The sequence below is a fragment of the Phasianus colchicus genome, chromosome 2 (genome assembly GCF_987193195.1).
Source record: "Phasianus colchicus chromosome 2, bPhaCol1.hap1.1, whole genome shotgun sequence".
Classification (NCBI taxonomy): domain Eukaryota; kingdom Metazoa; phylum Chordata; class Aves; order Galliformes; family Phasianidae; genus Phasianus; species Phasianus colchicus.
The window spans coordinates 54,900,514-54,923,309 of NC_143437.1; the positions used below are offsets into that span (position 1 = coordinate 54,900,514).

General features: G+C 38.3%; 1 protein-coding gene across 6 annotated transcripts in view; it reads left to right on the forward strand.

Annotated features, from left to right (window-relative positions):
- MAP7 (microtubule associated protein 7) overlaps positions 1-22,796 on the forward strand; it is a 103,247-nt gene that overhangs the window by 53,457 nt on the left and 26,994 nt on the right. For 4 of the 6 annotated variants that reach the window (XM_090135734.1, XM_090135733.1, XM_090135731.1 and 1 more), the window contains exons 2-6: positions 623-691; positions 5,232-5,309; positions 15,513-15,676; positions 16,500-16,611; positions 19,659-19,769. In XM_090135734.1, the coding sequence (XP_089991860.1) occupies positions 623-691; positions 5,232-5,309; positions 15,513-15,676; positions 16,500-16,611; positions 19,659-19,769 (534 nt within the window). The remainder of the gene's footprint in view (positions 1-622; positions 692-5,231; positions 5,310-15,512; positions 15,677-16,499; positions 16,612-19,658; positions 19,770-22,796) is intronic. The other 2 variants (XM_090135735.1, XM_090135732.1) reach the window with 1 other exon arrangement.

Sequence of the window (22,796 nt, forward strand, 5' to 3'; positions counted from 1 at the left end):
GAATTGTGAACTGAGAAAATCATGGCACCTAATTTCCTGGCTTAGCTTTTAATTAAGTAGATGCTGAGCCAAGGATATGGTTGCAATTTGAAGTATTATAATGAATCTTTTTGTTTTCTGCTATAAAGGATCGCTGAAAGGGCATTCAGAGCCCCAGAATGATCTCTTTCTAGGGCCTGATCAAAAGTCTATTAAAAATAATAGTAATCCTTCCTCTGTAAGATTTCATTCAAGACATAAATTGTCCTCTTTTCAATTCTGGATAATGGGTGCATCTGTAATTTGTGAAGTCTGTGATGCTTTTACCAGAATCTTGTACCACACCTTTAGAAACCTCAGATACACAAGTCCCCTCTAGCAGCTGTTTTTGTGCTGCTGCGTTGCAAGATGTTTGGTTCTCCCACGTTGGCCTGCGGTTTGATTCTGTTATTCTGACTTCTTTTTATCAGTCTGCTTAATCCAACTTCTTCAAAGGGAAATGTTTATAATAAAAACTAAAAAGGCTGCTGTTCTTTGGAAGTAGTGGTTTCCAAAGCATCCCTGAGAAAAGAAGATGAGAGCTGTTGTCTAGCAATGTGATTAATAACATAATTTTTCTTTCCCCCCCCCCCCCTTATTTTAGCAGCTGAAGGTTCTAAAATACAAGACAAGAAAGTCGCTTCAGGACAAAGCAATACTGGAACGAAACCAGGTATACCATTCTTCATGTTTCACATTGTAAAGCTGTTTGTCTCAGTGGTATATTAAAAACGGATGTCTTCCTATGAGTTTTTAAGACATTTCATTTCCTAAGCCTCTTTTAATAGTTCAGTCAAAACTCGTATCGGTGACTGTATTTTGTTAGGCTGGAATCTCTGATTGCTCCACAACAAAGCAAAACTAATGAAGTCTACATCTGTTTTAGTGCAGTTTAGGAATGAGGGTTGCAAAGTAAGATAAGGTTACAGAAGCCCCTGTACTTGTGTTCATGCTTGTACTAGTATTTTCTGCTGTAGACAGGGATTTGAGCTTTATATAAACATGCTTCTGTTTAGAAGTTTCTTCGCTTACTGCACTGTAACCCATATTCTGCAATATACTCTATGCAGTAAGCAGATGTGTGCCATTATTTGACTCTGCCCAATTGGTATACTGTGTGGACTTAACTCACTGTTCACTAATGCTGCACTTGTATGGTTAACAGTTTGTGTACAAAAATGCTTAATGTAATCCTTAATGCCACGAGTCTGTTGCACTTACGTGCTTAGACCAAGATCCAAAAGATCACTCAGATATTTAAATTCTGCCTGTACTAGAACTCAGGCACCCAAGCTTAAAATGTTCCATTAACATTGCTAAGAACATGCAGGTGTTGCGTTGCTGCAGGCTCAGTGCATGGTAAGCAGCCCCGTTTCAGCTCCTGAGCAGTCTGGCAGCTCAGGTCAGTGGCTGCCTTGTGCAGAGGCTTCACTGTGCCCCAGCTGGGTGCCTTTGTGCTCCATCCCTGGGGGAAGCAGTCCCGGTGTCATCTGACAGAGATGAACAGGACTGGGTGCAGCACATGGATCAGCGTTCCTGGTGGCTCCCAGTTGGGCAGTAGAATGAAGGGAAGGGAATAGCGATAACATGACCTAGTTGAATGGTATTCAGTATACACTTTGTTATGCAGTAGTTTAATCTCAGTCCTTCAATTCTCAGGAAGGTGTCCTGGCTGCTCCCATGCTCCCTCCATCTGTGCTGCAGTGTAGAAGGGAATACAGGATCCCCTAAAAGGAGTGTTCAGCTCTGCACTCAACTGATGAGAGCCTCTGTGCTGAACTGAGGATTCCTGAGCTGCATACAAATTTTGTGTCAAACATTGTTTTGATTAAAAATTGGAGATTTTCTGCAGCAGGAGTGACAGCTGTCATTACAAACAAAGTTATTGTCTGGAAGGTGTCTGCAGGCTGAACAAATATTTGGTGACCAAGAGAAACACAGGCAGCTCTGAATGTGTGCGTGGGAGTGTGAAGGGATCTAGGCAGGGGGAATAGTTTTTGAGATCCAAGCACACATCTTTTCAAAGAATGCAGTGGCTTACATATTTCTCCCAGCAGCTCCCCTGTGAATTAGCATACAAACTGGCTGTGGTTTTCCACTCTGACCCTTTTAGTTTCATTAGCACTAAGAAATTGGAAGCCTAGGAATCAGGGACAGAAGGGAAGTGGCCATTTGTGAGAGGAGACTGAGAGGATTGGAGGATGGAGGATGTGAAGAATGGTAGGAGGCTGAGGTACTTCTCAAGTCCCACTGAGAGCAGCTGACAATTGCCAATGCTGTAGAAATGCCATATGTAATAATTACATATGCCAACTAGGTTGGGATTTTTTTTTAGGTTACTGATTGCTACAAATGCCAACTGTGCTTAAGAGTTCAGTATTCCTTACATAGAAACTTTGAAAAGTTTGCATTTTCCTTTTCTTATCATGATTAAGGACCAAAAAAGTCTGTTTCATCACTGAATTTCTGAAAGTGGAGAAAAAAAACTGAACCCCCACCCCACTACTAATGACTTCTAAGCTCCTTAAGCAGAATGATAAAAACTCACAGTAGATGCCATGAGTTCTTGAAAAACACCATTCCGCCATTTGGACATGTAGTTTTGGTGTTTAGTTTCCAGCAATAGGTAAAAAAAAATTAATTTCCTCTTACTAGAACTATGGCTTATTTAATCTCTAAACATCTCTCTTGGGCATGATGTTAATCTTTTTTATATTCTATCTTACAGCTCTGCTTATTACAAAGCTATTTAGGTGTAGTAGAACAGGCTTCTGAGCATGAGTTTACACTCATCACATCATACCCAGACTGCGACTTGTTACAGCAGCATGTTGGTCCTCCTAAAGCGTCCTCTCTAAGGCTTTGGACATCTTTGTGCCAATATTAATTTTCTCCTTTGTGCACCCAAATATATAGATAGTAAAGAAAAATGAAAAACAACAAAACAAAAACAGCTTGTTGTTGAATACATGCTTATATTCTGCATAACCTTTAGCTTAATGTGAATTCTTCACGATTGTTCTAACGTCCTTTGGGTGCTGGGACAGGCTGTGTGTGTGAGCACCATCAGGTATGTGATACAGGAAAATAATTGAATGTCTTCAAACAGAATGTCAGAGGGCAGTTTTAAAAATTTATTTTATTCCTCCTATTGCTTATAATTAGGAATTCTTGCAGGAGACCTTTTCAGTTTGCCTGTCCACATAACCTTCCTGTCTCTTTGAAGGCTTGCTTCTTCTCCCTTGATAGAAAAGTCTCTCAAGAAAGTAGGAAAAAAGGAAGGAAGATGGTACATTTTGAAAGAACGGGGTTTTACGTTATTCCCTAGTGTCTCATCATTCTCTGACAACTTGAAGTTACAGTGACAAACCTTCAAGGGAATCCTTGTTTTCCAGGAAAATTCATATTGGTTGTGCGCTATTCCACTATCACTAATTACTGATGCTGCAGAAGTTTGTGTTCTGTGTCTTCTGTGTGCCAGCCACAAGAGAGAAGGAATATTATTACCCTTTTCACCTGTATCTGCATGCTGAAGAGGCAGCATGAAAGCCAGTGCACTTCTTAATATCAACCAAGTGTGACTTTGCACTGTACATTGGACAAATCTATGTGCTGGCATGGTTAGCAGTAGTTACATAAATAGCAGCGCTGTGTGCTGTTTAACCAGAGTTAAAGGTTTGATCTGTAACTGGGTGATGGATTATCTTTCACTTTGGTGGTGACTTTTTCATCTTTTGTACCTTTCGTTGGGGCTTTAATGTTTAAGTGTTTGTCTTCCTAAAAACTGTGCATTGGGATTTTTCCCTGCTGCTCTTTGCATTGAAGCCAACACCATTAGAAGAGGCTATATTCTCTCACCATCGTTGAGTTGGTCATTTTTCACCAAAGAGAATTTAAAAGTAACTAAACTGAACTACCTCTCTACGGGTTCTTCCATGCAGGAAGTCCTGTCATCCTGATGCTGAAAATTCTATTGGAGTATGAAATGCACAGTACTGACTTCTGTCTAAATCAAATGGCTGCATAAAAATCAGGCTAACACATCCTCACTTCAGCGATTTATTGTACGAATCCTTTTTTCTTTTCAAACCTCATTTTTATGACATAGTTTTGCCAGCAACTTTTTTCTTTCTTATGCAGCCTACACATACAAGTAGATGGACTTGGCATGTTTGTACAGATTGCTTATTGGTATTCACATTTAATAAAGAAAAACTTATTAGTTTATATATATATAAACATTAGTGTGTATATATATATATATATTATACATATAATTATATATAATTTATATATATAATATTCTTATACTATATATGTAGTATATAGTTATATATATCTGTATTTTGTATGCTTCTACAGTGATAGGAAGTTCTACGTAGTTGTTCACTTCAAAATGAAATATTAAAATAATTGAATTCCCATCAGTATAAGAATAAATCAAGCCATTTCATTATTCCCTGAAAACTTTTCTGTTTTTTGTGTGGTTGTTTTGGTTGCTTATTTTTTTGTTCAGTGCAGACTTTCTCAGTGTTAGTGAAAAAGCATAAAATCAACAGCCTTCCAAGTTTACAGAATAGGCTGAAGATGAGTAGGAAATTAGTTTTGGCAGCATGCTGGGATGAATCAGTAACTAAAATTTTGTTCCCGTTTGGTGTTTGGCTCCACTGCTGAGACTGGAAGTGTGATGTTAGCTATTTAGCATTTTGTTGTTTTCCAGATAATTCATTTTGTCGCACTCACCAAGTAGTATTTTTCCAATCAAACATGAATTTTTAGTTAAGCCTAAGCTCTGACAGATTTTTTCATATTATCCTTGATCTTATCACTGTGATCCAGTGGCAGGTATTTTTAAAAAAATTCTGTGACTAACTTAACATTTCAAAAACTGTCTCTTTCTTTACTGTTATTAAATCATTCCATGTATGTGATGCACTATTTTAATGTGTCTGCCATAGCTTTTAACACATGCACACACTATCAGTAGGAGATCAATATCATGATACCTTGATTCTTACTCTTCAGAAGTTCAACCAGGACTGCTGTAGTGTTTGATCCAACCTGCTGCGCATATGTACTGAGCTTCTTTAACCTTGTGAAATAGGACTGGCTTGATTTTTTCAATTATTTGGTGGTTATTCCCCTAGGAGCTTTCTTTTGTTGCTATTTGATTTCGTACTATATGATTAATATTTCCTCCCTTCCATTTGCAGACCATCCACCAATACTGAAGGTTGATGACAGGCAACGGCTTGCTAGAGAAAGGAGAGAAGAACGAGAAAAGCAACTAGGTAAGCTCCACTCTATATCATTTCTTCATAAACTCGGGTATTTTTCTTCTTTTTTTTTTTTTTGTGAAGTAAAACCTTGAATATTTGTCAAATATTGCTCAATATCATATACAGTGTCACCTGTGCATGAGCACGCGTGACACTACTGAATTGAATTCTGAGGTGATGGTTGCTTAACTAATAGCTAGTGATGGGCTGTATACAGAGTGTGGTAGCGAGAGGATTATCAAATCAGTAAAAACCAAATTGCTATGCCTACTGGATATCAAATCCTAAAGATGTTTTGGCCTACTGCATGCTACTCCAGCTTGCTTTGACCTTCCAGTCCTATGGTGCTTCTGGCTTCCTTCTCCACAGACAATAAAGAGGGACAGTGCCACTAGCTGACCTCTCTGCTTGGGAATGATTGAAGCTAAGCAGATGACCTTGTCCTTTGGCTAGATAGCTCGTTCCTCATCACAATCCCAGGAAAGCACAACAACAACAACAACAACAAAAAACCACAATAACATGTAGGATAAATCTGGGGGTCAGGTTAGAGGTTCAAAACTAGAGGTTCCTTTTTATCTCGGTGAAGGTGATGCCTGTAGAGGCTGAGAAGCATGAGCTTAATGAGAGAAAAACCTTAATCCACAGCCCTTTCCTGGAAGTCTCGAAGGTATTGCACTGATATGTTGTGCTGGTAGGGATACTTTATAGGTATGATAGAATTCAGATGGTCTTGTTTATTGCTGCAAGTACTTAGACTTTGCCAAAAATGTGATTTACTGTCCATTTTGCATCCGCTTTAATAGGACTGCTAATTATGCTTGAAAATACAGTGAAAGAAGCTTATCTTGTTTTGATTTGTTCAAAATATTTTTCCATTTTTTCTCAAGTGGGTTTGCATATCACAATTGAAAATGATTAGATTTTTTTTTATAACTGAGATGTACACAAACAGAGAACCTACCTGTGCATAAAATATTGGTTATTCATTTTTGTGTGGCTTTTGTTTGTTTTTTCTTTTTTATTCAAGAAAAAGTTACTCATCCCTGGAGAGTTTTGGTTGATAAAACTGAAAAATTAAGCCTTCAATACAAGCAAACAAATTTGGGTTTATAAAAACAGCATTCTTTTATCTTTGCATGTAACAGGTTATATGCAGTGCTTCAAAATATGCTCACAATGGAAGTGAGTCTGGAATTTTTTTTGTTTGTTTTCCCCACAGTTTCAATACTTCTTCTGCTCTCCTCAAAGCATTTAGATCTTAAATACCACTACATAGCTTCATTTCTTATTACATTCGTGAGTTAAAGATATTTAAGAGCAAACTTCTTAGCCAGAGGCAGCCCAAGAGATAAATACTCAGTATTTATTATACACCTGATCTTCCTCTTTGGCATCCTGTGTATGATCAGGATAAGACACAGAATTTAACCAGGAAGTGTGTACTTCTGCATGTAAACAGCAGGAATTGCATCAGATGAGCCAAAGTCTCAGCTCCAAGCAGGGCCCTGTTGTTGCTGGGTTAGTTGATAGCAGTGCTGTGGTGCACGCTTTACTAGTACAATTGCAGAAGTGGATAATGTAAGTATGTCTCAGCTTGCTCACGCTACTGGGTGATAACTGTGAGGCCCTAGAAGTCAGAAAGAACCTGAGCATCAGAAATTGAAAAGTCTGGGTGCTGTTTCAGATGAGTATTGTTGTCAACTTCAGTGCTCCTTTAACACAGTGAGATGCTCATAGAACCATAGAATGGTTTGGGTTGGAAGTGACCTTTGAGATCATCTAGTTCCAACCCCCTGCTATAAGCAGGGACACCTCCCTCTAGACCAGGTTGTTCAAAGCCTGGCCTTGAATGCTTCCAGGCAGGGGACATCAACAACCTCACGGGGTAACCTGTTCCAGTGTCTCACCACCCTCACAGTAAAGAATTTATTCCTAGTATTGAGTCTAAATCTGCTCTCTTCCAGTTTTAAATGATTTCCCATCGTCCTGTCACTAAATGCCCTTATAAAAAGTCCCTGTCCAGCTTTCCTGTGGGCTTCCTTCTTGTACTGGAGGGCTGCTATAATGTCTCTTCAGAGCCTTCCCTTCTCTAGGCTGAAAAGCCCCAAATCTCTCAGCCACTCTGCACAGGGGAGGTGCTCCAGCCCTCTGATCATCTTTGTGGCCCTTTTCTGTACTCCCTCCAACAGCTGGATGTACTTGTGTTGGGGTCCCCAGAACTATACATAATACTCCAGGTGGGGTCTCATGAGAGCATGGTAGAGGGGCAGAATCACCTCCCTTGACCTGCTGGTCATGCATCTCTTGATGCAACTCAGGATGCAGTTGGCCTTCTAGGCTGCAAGTGCTCATTGCTGGCACACTTAGACTCTTTCATCAACTGACATACCCAAATCCTTCTCCTCAGTGCTCAAGCCATTCTCCACCCAACCTGCATCTGTACTTCCTTAGTGAGAGCGAAGTTCTCGTAGGCTGAAGTCAGCTTTCTGTGGGCCAGAGATGTCTTTGGGTCCTGGGGAATTGGCTCCGTTATCTCAAAGGTTGTTCAAGGTGCAAATTGATTTTTGTTATTATTACTTGCCTATCATGCACTATTAACCAACTCAGACTATTCTGCCACATAATTTCCTATGCTGTATGAGAAAAATAAACAGGGACAGAAATTAGTCACACCACTTAATGCACTGACTTAATGGTGTTGCAGGCAAATATATATAGAACAGTTACTTGTCAAGATCTTATGTTCTTAGTCATCCTTTCAAATAATAACGCTCATGAGTTCACATGGCAACTTGAGTCTTGACTGCTCCTTGCATTCTTTCCTTAGCAGTGCATCTGATGTGAGCTAGAAGCAACTCCAGGAAAGCCACAGAGTAAAAAAAGATGAAGAGTTATTGCCAGAGGTTGTTGTGGCAAAAATGCAGGACCCAACACTTGGTCTTGTTGAACTTTATCCTGTTGGCCTCAGCCCAGCTATCCAGCCTGTCCTGATCTCTCTGTAGGGACATCCTACTCCCAAGCAGATCAACATTTCCTCCCAACTTGGTGTCAGCTGCAAACTTATTGAGGGCGCACTCAGTCCCCTCATTATGGTTGATTAGTCCTTAGAGAAAGCTTACTTGGAACTTCAGATACTGGGACTAGTCTGCTTGTCAGCAGCATAACTGAAGTTTAAGCAAGCCGTTACTTGATAGAACTGAAAGTATGCCCACTCCCACTCTCTGGTGCACTGAAAATTCGAGTCGTATACACTGATAAAAGGAATAGAGATTGCTGCCCTTGAGTTGCAAAGCAGTAGCTATGTGACTGGGTGAATATTATCATGTTACAAATCAAATATTTGATGTTGCAGTCAGTGGGAAATTCAAGTAAAATGTGTTTTATTCAGTCTCTTCAAACTGCTCAGCACCATAGGGGGAGGAAAGCTGATCTCATGTAGTATGTACATGCATAACCACACAGAGTCAGCCCAAATGATGTAGGTAATGATGATTCCCTGACAGGGACTTGTATGTTGCTGTTTTGATTTGGTGGTGGTTTTTTAATGCTGGGCTTATCAGTATGGGAGCAGCCTTTAGAAACTCACCTTCCTCTATTTCATAGAATCATTTGAGTTTGGAGGGACCTTAAAAGACCATCTTATCCAACTCCCCTGCAATGAACATGGACACCTACAGATAGATCAGGTTATTCAGAGCCCTGTCCAGCCTGACCTTGAATGTCTTCAGGGAGTGTATCCACCATCTTGCTGAGCAACCTGTCCCTCACCACTCTTACTGTAAAAATTTTTATCCTTATATCCAGTCAAAATTTAATGGATTGTGGCTTGAACCCTTTTTGAAGGCATATACAACAACCTGAAAATAGGTGGGTTATTTAGTGGGTTTTTTTGTGTGTGTCCTAAAATACATGCATAGAAAGAAGAAATCTCTTAACTCTGCAGTACAGCACTCTTCAGATGTCATTCTTTTTTATTCTTGTGTCAGTGTGATTTTCTTTTCCCAGTTCGTAGTGACCTTTAAAAGGTTGCAAAAAGTACTGTGTAGTTGGACATGCAAGAGTATCATTTCACAAAGGGACACATTACACAAACACTGTTTAGAGCCTTCCTGACCCCTTACTGCCAAAGTCTTAAATTCAACTGCCACCAGTCACATTGCCTGGGATAAAATAGAAATTTTAACAGTACTATTTTAAGTGGTATTTCTTGAGAAAACAAAGTCTTTATTCCTGTTTTGTATATTTTTTAATTTCATAAAACTGTATTGTAACTCCGGCTAGAATTATACTTCTTTTTCTAATCTGGAGAGCTCTGTTTATTGCCATCTAGGTTATACTAATATTAACATCTTTCCTCAGCAACATGTTTTAACTTTGTACTAGCCATGCATGAATTACTAGAGTTGTTTTGTTGTTTTTTTTTTCTTTGGAGAAGAGTAAATCTTTGGTTCTGGCTTTGTTAAGGAGGTAACAACAGTAGGGTTTTTAAAAAAAAAATTGACGTGGAAACTTTCGTTTCTAAAAGGGAGAATTCTGCATGTCCCTGTGATGTGTGTCTTTGTGTGTCCTTGCATGAAGAATTAGCTAAAACTAACAAGAAAATTGAAAGCTGTGTTGTGCTTTCATCTGTGTATTTGTCTGCTAATGTGATTTAGGAGCTGTCTCTTGAGATTTGTGTCCTAGTACGGTAAAACAGTGATTTTTACAATAGAGTGCAAGCTTCATTTTTATTCAGTGCAGAATCTAGATAATCAGTCAGTCATGTCATGTGAACCAAAGCTAAGAAACATCAACGCTGTCCATGTTAAATAAATATCAAGTTGCATAATATTGTTATATAAATTTGGGTCTTGCTGAAATTAGTAGAGTTGGATTTTGTTAATTCTGGGACATTTGCCATGCAACAGTAAATCAAATGAAGTCAGAGTGTTTTATTTCTGTAGAATTAGAAGTGGGATTTAAACTTAATTCATCTTTTTTTTACTCGGGATCTACCAAGTTTAGTAAAGCCACCTTAGTAAGCAGGAGTTGAGACTTTGTTGTGCATCAAGAGAAATTGTTTCCCAAAACAGAGTATTGGCTTCTGTAAAGCGATGGTAGAGATCTGTGGAAGTTTGTTCTGTACATGAGTACCTTGAACAGAAGGAAGTTACATTATTTGTCTTCCAAGAAAATTAACTTGTTCACACCCTTCTGTTTGTAACAATACCAGTTTAATAGCTACTGTTTCTTTATTAAGACTTAACTTTTCCTGTTTCTGCTTTCTCTCCACCTCAATTATTTTTTTCTAGTTTTGCTGTACTGTATATCTGGCTTTCACACTTGTGTAATGGGTTACTCCATTACTTGTGAGGATTTCCTTGTGTCTGGCAATGGTATTTTAGCAGTGTTATTTTACTTACTGCACTAGGGTGTGTGAGTACCTCTTTTCTTTTTACTGAGAGTTAGGAAAATAGAGAAGAAGATTGCTATTGTTTTTGCTGTCCACAAATGTGTAGTGGCACTAGCGTTGTCTGAAGTTCATGTTATGCTACCTAATCAATAAGAATAAACAGGCTACTAAATAAATGCTCCTTTCACCTTAGTATATTCTTGTTCAGTTCTGGAACTTTCATTAGAAAATGTGGAAAGCACACAGAGAGATAGAAAAATCAACTGAAATAGCTTCCATTCAGAATAAAGAATTTTTTATTTTTTTTTCATTTCTTTACTATAGAGTATGCATTTGTCTTCCAAAAGTTGAATGCTTTGGCTTTTTCTATAATGTGACTCATATTTTCCATGACTAACAAGCTGCATCGATTTTTAGATTTTCTTTCAGCTTTATTTTCTCTTAGACTTGTTTTCTTACATGGGCAGAAAAGAAGCATGGCTGCAAAGCAATTACTTCAATTATTTTATTCTCCTGACCATGTGGTAATCTATTATTTGTTGATATGCACATATCTTTAAAAGATTGTTAAGATAACCTTTACTTGATTCTATAAATAATTCTTCCAGTACCTGTGTTTTCATTCTGCTCTGTTTCTGCTTGCACTCTGTCCCATACTGTCTGTGCATTAAACATCTATCCTTTAAAGTACAAATATCACATCTCTGTGTGATGCTCTTGGGTCATGAGAGTTGGGAATGGCAGAGGGGCAGTGGTAGGTAAGGGTGTTAGCTGTCAGACAGGGTTCTTGAAGCAGAGTGAGGGAAGCTGTCATGCTTGTCTTGGCTCCAGCTTGACATAATACCTTCTTTTCTTTGAACCCATGTGTCAGGCTGACTGGCTGTGCTTGGCACTTTTGGCTGTGTATGCAGCTCGTCTGGGCTGTTTGTGATGAAAATCATAGTAGAGGGTCTGGACAAAGTAGAAAAGCTTAATACAAGTTGATGCTTTTTCTACAGAGGGCGTTCACCTCCAACATTGCCACATTGACTACATCTGCACTGGGAACCTAGACAGTGCTGAGGAACATTCCCCACCACTAAAACTTAGTTGTTCTTGCCGTTAAACTCTTCCAATGGTTCCTGGCAAGCTTTTGGATCCAGACAGCTTTTTTCTAACTGGTTCCCTGGCAAGGTTTAGGAATTGGCAGGGAAAGCCTCTAGACTTTTCTTAATGTGTTTGAGTTGAGTTTGTCACTGTTTTTTGGAAAGTGAACATTTAGTAGCGTAGATGAAACTTAGTTGATGCTAGTTGGTCTCTGGGCACACTTCTTTAACTAGACCTCATTCTAAAAAACTGAAAAGAAAATAAATAAAGATGCTTTTTATACAAGGAAAGTAACTGGGATTTTAGATTTGTTTTAATTCTGATAGCTTTGAATAGTGGTCTAGCAAAGAAATTTTATGCTTTCCAGTATCTCAGTCCTGAGCCACAAGCAAACTTCTCTAAAGACTTACATCTGTGCATATTTTATCTGTGCTAATCCTGCTTAGTCACTGGCCTTTTTTTCTGCAATTACAGTCCCAACAAGGGCATGTGGCTGGTGTAGTTTCTGGCATGGAGAACAAAAGGTGGTAAACGTGCCATCCCAGTTAACTTCTCACTTAAGGAAATGTGGTATTAATCTTAGGTTTTAGAATATGCCTGAGTTTCATTTTGGCTAGGTCTGTTGAATTCTTAATGCTAACAATGTGTAAGCTTTAAAATAATATTTTAAAAATCACATCATGATCTATGTTCTTCCATTTGAAAATGATCATTGGTACAATGTCACATCAGTAAAAGTTATGCATTTATTCTGTTGGTGAATTCCTTCTGGTTTATTCTGTTCTTTGATGGAGTAGGACAGAACTTTATCCAATATTTCCATGATCAGAAGCCCCACAGAAACTAAGAATCAGTGACATCAGAATCTGAGTCATTTTGGGGTGTCTGCAGAGGACTTGATAGTGCCAGAAGGGTTTATGAGACCAAAAAAAAAAGTCTTTAAGGAAGATTAGTTTAAAAATTGCTGTATGTATGTCCCTCAGAGCATTGCTAATGGGGAGACGTCAGCTAGGAGAATCTGACATTAACTTCAGCTGTAATTAGAGTTCTGAAGTTCACCTTTTAATTCATTCAGTCAGCCATTTTTGTGGAGTGCTGGAACATTCCTGTTTTTGGGCATGGTTAAAGCAACACTGATCCATTTTTCTGCTAATGCAGCAAGGAGGAGATCAGTCTCAGTGCAGAGCTGGCAGTGAGGAGAGGTGAAGCAGTGGTCAAAGGAGAAAGCTATTACTGAGGTCAGTGTCGTAAAGTCAGAGAAGATAGATGCTGGAAAGACTGAGAAAGGTTGAGCTCTCAACTCAGGTAAACTGCCTGCCCAAGGTGATCACAAAATGTAGACTGAGAAAAGAGAGAGACTAAGAACCCCTAATAAAAGCTGTAACCACAAGAAAAAGAGCTATGATGAGAGACAACAGAAGGGATTGCAAAAGGAGGGTGATCTTTCGCTTCCTGCCCAGCAGCCCCTCTGCTCACCTGAGGCCTCCTGTGATGGTGGCAGCCAATAAACCCCTTCAGCAGCATATCTGCCCTTCCATCTGCCCCAGCCAACCTGCACCAGCCACAGTTAAAACTGTTGGAAGGAAAAAGGCATGGAAGAAATGTGGCTTTAACCACATTGGTTTGGTCCTTGACCAAACCTTAACCACAAGATTGGTCCTTGATCCACCTGATCAGGTGGATGGTCCTCAGTCCTGTGAGCAACACACCACGAGCAACATCATCAGAGTAGCAGAGGTGAAAGCTGCTCCTTTTGGTGGCAGCTAGCACTTCAGTTAAAATGGTCATGAAACCTCATCAGAGTACTTAAAACTAAATACAGTTTTAAGACATTGGTATGTTGAGTAGAGAGATCTCAAGTAGCCCTACCATATAATAATCATTATTAATTTATCTGAAATTTTCATCAAAGGTTCAGGAGAAGGAAAAAGGTCATGTGAGATATTTTCAGTGCAGAATTCACCACTTTAATTATATTCTTTTTCCCTACAAATGCAAGTTCTTGAAAAACATTTTGCCAGCTTGTAGATGGTGTTAATGACAAGTGTTTTTCTGGTTTTGGAAAAGGGTAGTCAGTTGAACTCAGTCACCGCTTTTAGAGATTTTTATCCTTATTTCTGAAGAAAACAAGATAAGTGCACATAGAGTGCATGAAAAGAACAGTACAGTTCACTGGAGCAGCTGCATGCTCTTGGACTGACCCTCTTACACAATCCAGCTGTGCAGAGACTAATAGGAAGAGCAAGGCTTTCCAAAATGTCTACATGCCTGGTGATGGCCTGACTGCAGTTCTGCCAGAGACATTGGTTAGTTAAGTCATACAGCTATACAGAAGGTAAAGGCAAAAACAGGAGACAGTACTGTAGAAGTGACATGCCTTGCACTTCAGTTGTTAGAGATGTAGCCCAAACTGTTGGAAAAGGTCAGTTTAGCTGAATCTTGTTGAACCTGGGCAATAAGAAGCTTTGTAAGGGATCACATCTCAAAAGAAAAGTAATGACAGCCATCTCTTTGTCTGTCCAGTCTATTGGTGAGCTATTGGCTCCTAGGAGCAGCAGATGCATGTATGAAAGTTCATCTTGCTTTCAGAACACTGATTATTGGATCTATTTTTTTTTATGTCATAAGGCTTTAAGGAAGGAGGGCTTTTGCAGATTGCAGTTGGACTAGAAACTGTTGTTCTGTTGTCGTGTCTCATTTTCAGCCTTGGTCTGTAGTTCAGATTGTCCCTTTCAAGTCACTAAACTACAACAGAAAAGTACTTCTCAGTATCTGTTGCTCCTTGTGTTAGCATTTCGTGGTTGTGGGTGTCATTTTGCTCACAACTATGTTTAGTAATAAAGCAAATGTACTGCTCCTTGTAGCTGTAATTATTCTGGCTATGTTTGATTATTAAATTTCCTGCAGACAGCTGAACTGTCCCTCATTTTGCCAAGAGAATGTCTTCTGGTTGCTTGCTGTTGCACAAGCGTCTCTTTGCTTGTCTGTATCCCACAGCAAAGCTAAATGTGCTGTCTGCTTTTCTTAGGGGAAAGCATTTGAAATATGAAATGATCTGAAACCTGAAAAAAAATGTTTTCTTAAGGTAGATAATCTCAGTGTGAATTTGTCTATCCAGAGTAGAGATTTTCAAGAGTCTGTGTATGCAGATATTTAAGAATTAGAGTCTTGATGAGAACTTCTGAAATGTTGTTCAGAGCACATTAAAGTAATTAAATCTTATCTTTAGTCTGACTTCTTTGGTTGATAATGTTTTCTTCTGGTGAGCTGCTGGTACAACAGTCCAAGCACTACAACTGTCAACCCAGTCTAATGAGATCTGCTTTCATCATTAAAGTTATATAGTAGTAATAGATTTTTGTGTTTCTTTTTACTGTGAAAGAATACAGAGAATTAGCATGGTTTGTACACATATATCTGACTTAAATGTTTTCGTATCTTAAACTAATGCAAAATAGTTTCTTTCACATAGAAACTGTATGATCAAAGAATGTAACCATTACTGGTGGCAATTCACAGTAATTATACTGAGACTGAATGACATGTGTGTGAACAGGGTCTGTGAAGTTTCAACACGTGGAGAGAGACTAGGAAATAATGTATGTCTTAAGAAAATGAGTTCAATTTTTTTCTATTTAGTTTGATTATCCAAATTGTATTAAAGTCTTCATTGCCTATAGCTTTCATTTCTGGTGTTTCATGTTAATGCTTTCCGTTCTGATTTTTTTTCATAGCTGCACGAGAAACTGTCTGGTTAGAAAGAGAAGAGAGAGCGCGGCAGCATTATGAAAAACACCTAGAGGAGCGCAAAAAGAAGCTAGAAGAACAACGATTAAAGGAAGAGAGAAGGCGAGCTGCTGTAGAAGAGAAGCGAAGGCAGAGAATAGAAGAAGATAAGGTAAAAAGAAATGTCTTGAAAACTCTTTTCAGCTTGCTTTTTCTGTACAATGTTGTACTGCCAAACCTCTTCTTTTAAAACTTGTCAGCGGAGATGTAATGTGAGCCTTGATCAGTATGAGAGTGTACAGAAGAAGTGTGCCTTAGTCACATTTTTTTGAAGTGCCCTGTGAGAGTCTGTTGCAGCTAGGTTGAGCATATCTAGGATGTAGTATGTGACAGTACTCAACCTTGAACAGAGAAATAGAAATTGTATGGCTTCTGTATGTCTGTGGGTTAATTTTTAGCTGTTCATTTTAAGGCAGCTAAGTATTAGTTGCTTTCTAACAAAACCTTCAAGACAGTGTGTACAGGAAAGATCCTACTGGCTGATTTGTCTCAGTTGAGCTGAGAACTCCCCTTCGTCTTAGGTAAGTCAGCTCATCATTGCATTTTTTTCTTAATTCTCTCTCACTATCCTAATGAGAGAATATGTGGGAGATTCAGAGTGGGAAGTAGCCCTGGTGTGTGTTTGTTCAGTGGTTGCCATAACGGGACAATCGTTTTTTTTCCTCTGCAGTTCTGCATAAGTCTGCAATACCCCTTACTTTTTCAAAATTAGTTTTCAAAAATAGTTCCATCTATTTATGGCTTGGTTATTGCTTAATCCAGTTGTAGAGTTAGAATGGTTTGTCTGAGTGTGTATCTTTATTAGGCAGCATTTAAGCTTGGGTGCAACTCCAAGAAGCCTGCTAGGTGTTGTCCATGGGGAGGGTAACAGTGCTGGAGAGGATTAACGTTAAAAACCTGGTAGTATCCAAATGTATTATCCTGTTGTACTTAAGGAACGACATGAAGCTGTTGTACGTCGCACAATTGAAAGAAGCCAGAAGCCAAAACAAAAGCAAAACAGGTGGTCCTGGGGAGGAGCGCTACATAGCCGCATTAATAACACAGGTAAAGAGGGAGGCCTGGCTTTCTAGCCAGTATCCCTGCCCTGTCAGTTAACTGGAATTTACTTTCCTTCTGTTACAAAGAAAGATGATTCAGTATATGCTGTTTTAAATTATCTGCTCTTTATCTTATTGTTCCTAGCAACAGCATGTTTCTGACCTTCTCGTGTAGCAAAAACATAACAAGGAGAAATCTGAACAAAAGTGAAAACTTCTTTCGGGATTTTGACTAATTCTGTATTTCTATTTTGCTACAGCTTCTCGCTTCTGCTGCTTTGCTATTGTGTTCATGTGTGTATGTGTTGGTGTGCTCGTGATATGTCAGTTTTGTGATGTGAGCTACTGTGTGCAAATGTTAAATATTGTGGCTCAAAAAATAGTTCTGGTGGAAGTGACTGAATACCAAGATTAAAACAAAAAGAAGCAAATTGATTATTTGTGATAAGCTATCTGTATCTTGTACAGATCATCAGGGAGGCTGGAAAAAGCCCTTTTTTTTCCCTTGAAAAAGCTTAGATGGACAAATTAATTTAATTTTTTCTGTATAATTTTTTCCTAAATTGTCTTCTCTAACTGAATCTGACAGTTACTGTTAAGTATGTGCACTGTTAAATGTGACTGATGTTCAAAAAAGAGAACTTGTTCTATATTTCTTTCACCAGAAAGTGGTACTTAAAAAGAATGCTTCTCTTCCTACTCTAACATATACTTTTAATTGCATACAGCCTTTTATCAAGAAGGGGGAAAACATTAATAATGATCTGAAATGTAATTCATCGCACATAAATTCAATGAACAGTTATCTTTCATAAAATCATAAGTTTTTTTTTTTTTTTAATTAGCTCTGTATAACTTGATTTTTATTTTCTTTACTGTTAAAAGTCATTGTCTTGCATTCTGTCCCTAGGTTATTTTTTTGAATCATCATTCACCTTTCTCGATTTAGCAGGCCTGGAGCACCACTTCAGATCTCTGAGTGGTGCTAGAAAACCTGGTACATAATCACTGTCGTTTGTTGATTCCTTTACCCATAGCTAGTTCTCAGGAAATTAAATCATCAGTAACTAAACCACCCTCATGTAGTTGCGGTGCATGCTTAACATCATGCTCATAGTTTAGAACTGTTCTTAGTCCCAGATTTTGTTGTTGTTATTTATTTTTACTATGGAGAGTTATTACTAGCTGACTTCAAAGATCTGGCACAATTCACTAAAATGCAATATTCTGTCTATGGAATTCAAGGAGATGTAACTTGAACCTTTTGATCTTCTAAAACGCTTTTGCCATACTGCACATGTACATCACTCACATTTATTTTTCACGTGAAAGATAGATGATGAATGTGTTGCTCAGATTCTACTAACAAAGAAACCAACAGTCTTCTAGGTCATAGATCGCATTTGGCCTATTCTACATTTGTAGGTTTCATATTGCCAACACTTGCACACAAATCTTCCTGCTGAGTTTCATTCATTTGAATAATATTCATACAATTGCTGAGTTTCATTCATTTGAATAATATTCATACAATTAAGAGAAGTACTGGCATGCCATGCCAAATGCAAGAGGCAATTTTCATGTTCTCATTTGTCATCTTCAAAAAGTTGTTTTATGCAGTATGTTCTTTAAACCAAATGCAGAATTTCTGTTTTGCTGTAGTGATACACTTTGTATCCTCTCAAGTATAGATAAGATATCAGAGATCAAAATCCGAAACCTAAATACTGTTCTTACTGAGATCTACGACATAGGAAGCCCGAGTATCCTGTCTCCAGTACTGAACAGCAGATAATCGTTCAGCAGCATCATCCTGAATGTTATCAGTGTCCTGGTCTTTTATCTACTTCCAAAACAGTATGTGGACTTACCTGTGGATATGGAGAATTTGAATCAGCAGAGCATTAGGCATCTGCTAAAGCACAGTTAAATTCTTTGCTGAGTAGCACTGAATTTGCAGTACGTGCTCAATGTGTAAGCAAAAGCAGAATCGACTCTCCCACTATCTTCTGATTGTCAGATTTCCAAATAGAATTTGCACTAAAGGATAGTTAGTTGATACACTTAGCTTTTTTTTTTTATTATTTGATTTTTGAGAGAGAAGACAAAGCATAAAGCTGTCTGTCCTGCTTGTTCTTCCTCTTCTGCCATTGCTAGTAACTTTCCCATGGCATACACATGTGCACAAAGTATATATGATCTGTATCATATCGTCACCTCTCAGTAGGGTGCCAGTTGCACAGGCAAATGCTGTAATGCTGTTCTCAAATCCATAGAGCTTAGAAGCAAAATAAATCCCTTCAGTATTTATATATATATATATATATATATATATATATACACACCAAACATGTGTATGACATGTAGTCTGCAGGCTTCCACAAAGACTCATTTTCTTTATCTGTTAAGCTGTGTGCAGTTTGGATTGACTAACTGCAACTTCATTCACAGCAGGTAGAAGATAACTCTGTGGTGGGAAATTTAGCACTTTCACAGTGATGAGGACATTATAATTATACCTTTTGTGCTTACTCCTGCTCTCCATGTGTACCAGCCTTCCCTTAATCTGTTGGAATTTTGTTAACACGGTGCTGACCTTCTGCTTGATAGTACCCTGTCAAATGTCACCTTTGATTCAGGTTTTGAGGGCTTTTACTTGAGTGACTTCACATTTCCAAGCACGCTGTCCTTTCCCTGAAGCCTCTATTGTGAGTCAGGTGTCAGATTTTTTAGAGAGTATTGAAAGCAACGTGGAAATACCATTCTGGCTACTAGTATCTGTTTCAAATTTTCCATTGAAGTCCTTGAATTGCAACCTGATTGAACGATAATCAACGAACAGAATATTTTAGACATTTGGAATTTAAATTGAACAGTTTTGTGCCCAGTCTTTGAATCATCTGTACAATGTCTGCTGAGAAATCCGTTCTATTTTGAAAGTTCTTGTGGTAGAGCAGGAATGACCTAGTCATGTTTTCCTCCTCCCACTAGTGAGCTAGAAACTGGCATTACTGCATGTGGGCTGTCAATTAGCATTATCTCCATTTGTTTTAGATCCAGACAGGCGATCTGTTTCAACAATGAACCTTTCGAAACATGTTGATCCAGTCATTAACAAGCGGCTCTCCTCCTCATCTGCAACATTACTAAATTCTTCAGACAGAGGTACAGTTCCAAAGAGGAAAAAAAAAAAAAAAAAAAAGAGCAAGAAAGAAAATGTTCTATACTAATGTATGGCTTTGCACGTAAAACAAGTGTCTGAAGTCATTTTCTGTAGTTTATCTAAATGGAGTGAAAAGACTCCGAATGTGAAAAGTAAATGGTTGAACATTTCTTTTTCCTGTGAGAAGAAATATGTATTTCTTGTTTTTAAAACAAGAGAGCTTACCTAAACGATCTTACTTCAGCAAATGATAAAAGTGGTGCTTCTGTCAGGTTTTTAGTAAATGAGGTACAACAATTGAAAGAATACATCTCTCCATACTGCATGCAATTTTCTATGACCTTTTATTTATGTTACGCCATTTTGTCATTATTTTGCTTTTGTTTTATTTTGGTAGTTGTTCTTGAATATCTGAAAACATGTTGCATGAAGCTTTTGAGCAGTTATTTTGTTACCATTTCTGATTATTTTTAATGATGGTGTATGGGTATTTTTCATATGTGTCTTTTTATTGACTTTTTGAGTCCAGTTACTTTTCAAAGATTGCTTTATTTCAGTGTATGTTTTCAGTGTTTACAACTCTGCACAACTGATAAATGATCAGGCTTCTGTGAGTTAATGCAGCTGAATTGCTACTTCTGTTTTGAGGATTTATGGGGTAGAAGCATTGAGCCAAAGGGAGTGTTATAAAAGAATGTCTCTTGTATAACTTGTGCAAAGAGCTTTACAGAAAAATACTTGGGAAGGACTTTTTGTCCTACTGAGAAGCTGTGCCCCTTTTCAACCCAGAGAAGTGCATATTTTCAAAAATAATTTTTAGAGTGGAGCTTTAGTTGTATTGCAGAAATGGTTGGGTAGACATCATAATTTATGTGTTTTAAGTGCCATGTTTTATGTGTGTGCTTGGATGCCTCTTTCTGGTTGCTCTGACCGTATTAATGCTTATAGGTTAACACAGTTCTGAAGTCTGGTAACTAGTGAATCATAGTGTTATCTTAGAACACAATTTATTCTAAAACTCCAGTAATTTTATGTATATTTTTTCCGGTTGATGACTGTTCCTTGCCAGGGATGATTCTTTGAGGAAGAAAGGCATTAAATATGAAGGATAGTCTCTTGTAGAGTGTAGCTCAAGGTGTAATGTTTTTACTACAACAAATTCTGTACAAGTTAGACTGAGAACTAGGTGGTATAATGGCAGGTGAAGGGAAGGAGTAAGGAAGTGGAGGCTGTATGTCATAAACTTTAAATGCCAAGGCATTCCTTTCTCGGCATATTCATTAAAACCGGTACAGAAGTCCTCAGAAGTCTCTTATATTATAGAGTCTGCAGGAGACATAAAGCAAATTGAAATGGTGTAAATGTCCTTTTTCTTGTGCTTTCTACCCAAATCTGGTGGAGCACATAACTGGAGAAATGCTGCTCACCTCTCTGGTGGCCTCAGCATCTTAAAGCAAGCACTTAAAGAAATCATCTGCCTCTCTGCTCCTTTTTTGCCTTCCAGGGATCACCCAGTCATGTTTTGCCTGTAACACGTACTCCTACCTACAAAACAAGGAAGCTGGAGATGAAGATGATAAGCTTATCCTAAGTGGCTTATAGCTGTCATCAAAAACATGTCTTCTGTTAAGCAGTGTTTATTTTTAATTTTTCTGCCATTTGAAGGACAAGATTTATTATGGCCCAGCCAAAGATGGAAGTTTTCATTAATGGTTTGCCTGGTTAATTCATTTTGAACTACAGTACTGCTACATAGCTCTTTATCATGATTTTACAATCCAGCAGCTAGAACAGGCTTTTCTTTGTGCTCTGATAGGAGTGGTACTGGTCCGGGTAGTTCAAACTTTGTAACAGATTATGAACAAATACATTCAATTGAAGAAAGCATCTGTCGACCAATAAATTCTGGTAATGGTGCTCTTTAAGAAAAACCTAGCAAGTGGATAGTACCATAGGTAAGGTATGGCTTTCTTAGTTTTGAAAAAACGTAACTTGCACTGTAGTTGTGCTCTTCCTCCTCTCTGTAGTGTAGGTTTTTCTCTAAAGTGGTGATGTATTGATCTACTTTGTCTGCCACCTTTCTAGAAGAAGTTCAGGGGCTGTTGAAAGAGAGTCCAAAGGCACAAGTTTTTCCCCACCTATTTCACAGCATTTTTGTGACTCTCTGACAAACACCGCATATCAGTGAGAGTCCTTCCTTTGTGTTCCTCATCAGGAGACCTGTTAAATCCCTGCCTCCCATCTGTTGCTAGTACTAATCAGATGCTGTTGTTTGCTTACATGCAATGTATTCTGCTGCTACTATGATAACTTCCTAGTGTTCAGTTGATATATCCTGAAGGTAAATATAGATGACTGTGATCAATTCACCCTTGCCAGCTCCATGGCGCTTTGTGGGTTTTGGGGTTGTTTTTTTTTTTTCCTTCCAGTTATACTTAATTAATCTGTTTAACCTGCTAGTACCTGGGAGTAGGGGTATGCCTACCTACCAGGAATGCAATTCCAAGGAGCAAGCAGCCTACGACAGTATAAGACCAACAACAAAATTATTTTCTCTTCTCTATGGGGTGTTTTGAAGGATTAAAACATCAACCCCAAAAAACAAGATAAAAAAAAAAAAGAAACAACAACAAAAAAAACAGACCTCATTGTTTTAAAGCCAGTTTTGTTATTTAGGGACGCTCTGTTTTGTATTCACCTTCCTTCAGTGTGAACTGGACTCTGAAGCTCAGTTGTTGAAAGCATTTAGGGTGAATATTCTTGTACTTGAAACACAGTGAGCCAAACTGTATTTAGCTGCTCTGTGCTGATGACTTATGACTGCTAGGGTATGTACTGTAAGTCAAACATAGTGCTTTCACTGAGCTGTGTATTTGGAGTAAGTGATGATGTTGATCTACAAAACCAAGATATGCTTATGATGAACTGTGATCTAAAACCATTTTAAAGCTATAGGGAGACTCAGATCCAAGCTCCTGTTGTGCCACCTTTGAACTACTACTTAAATGTACTGGCACTATCACACTTCT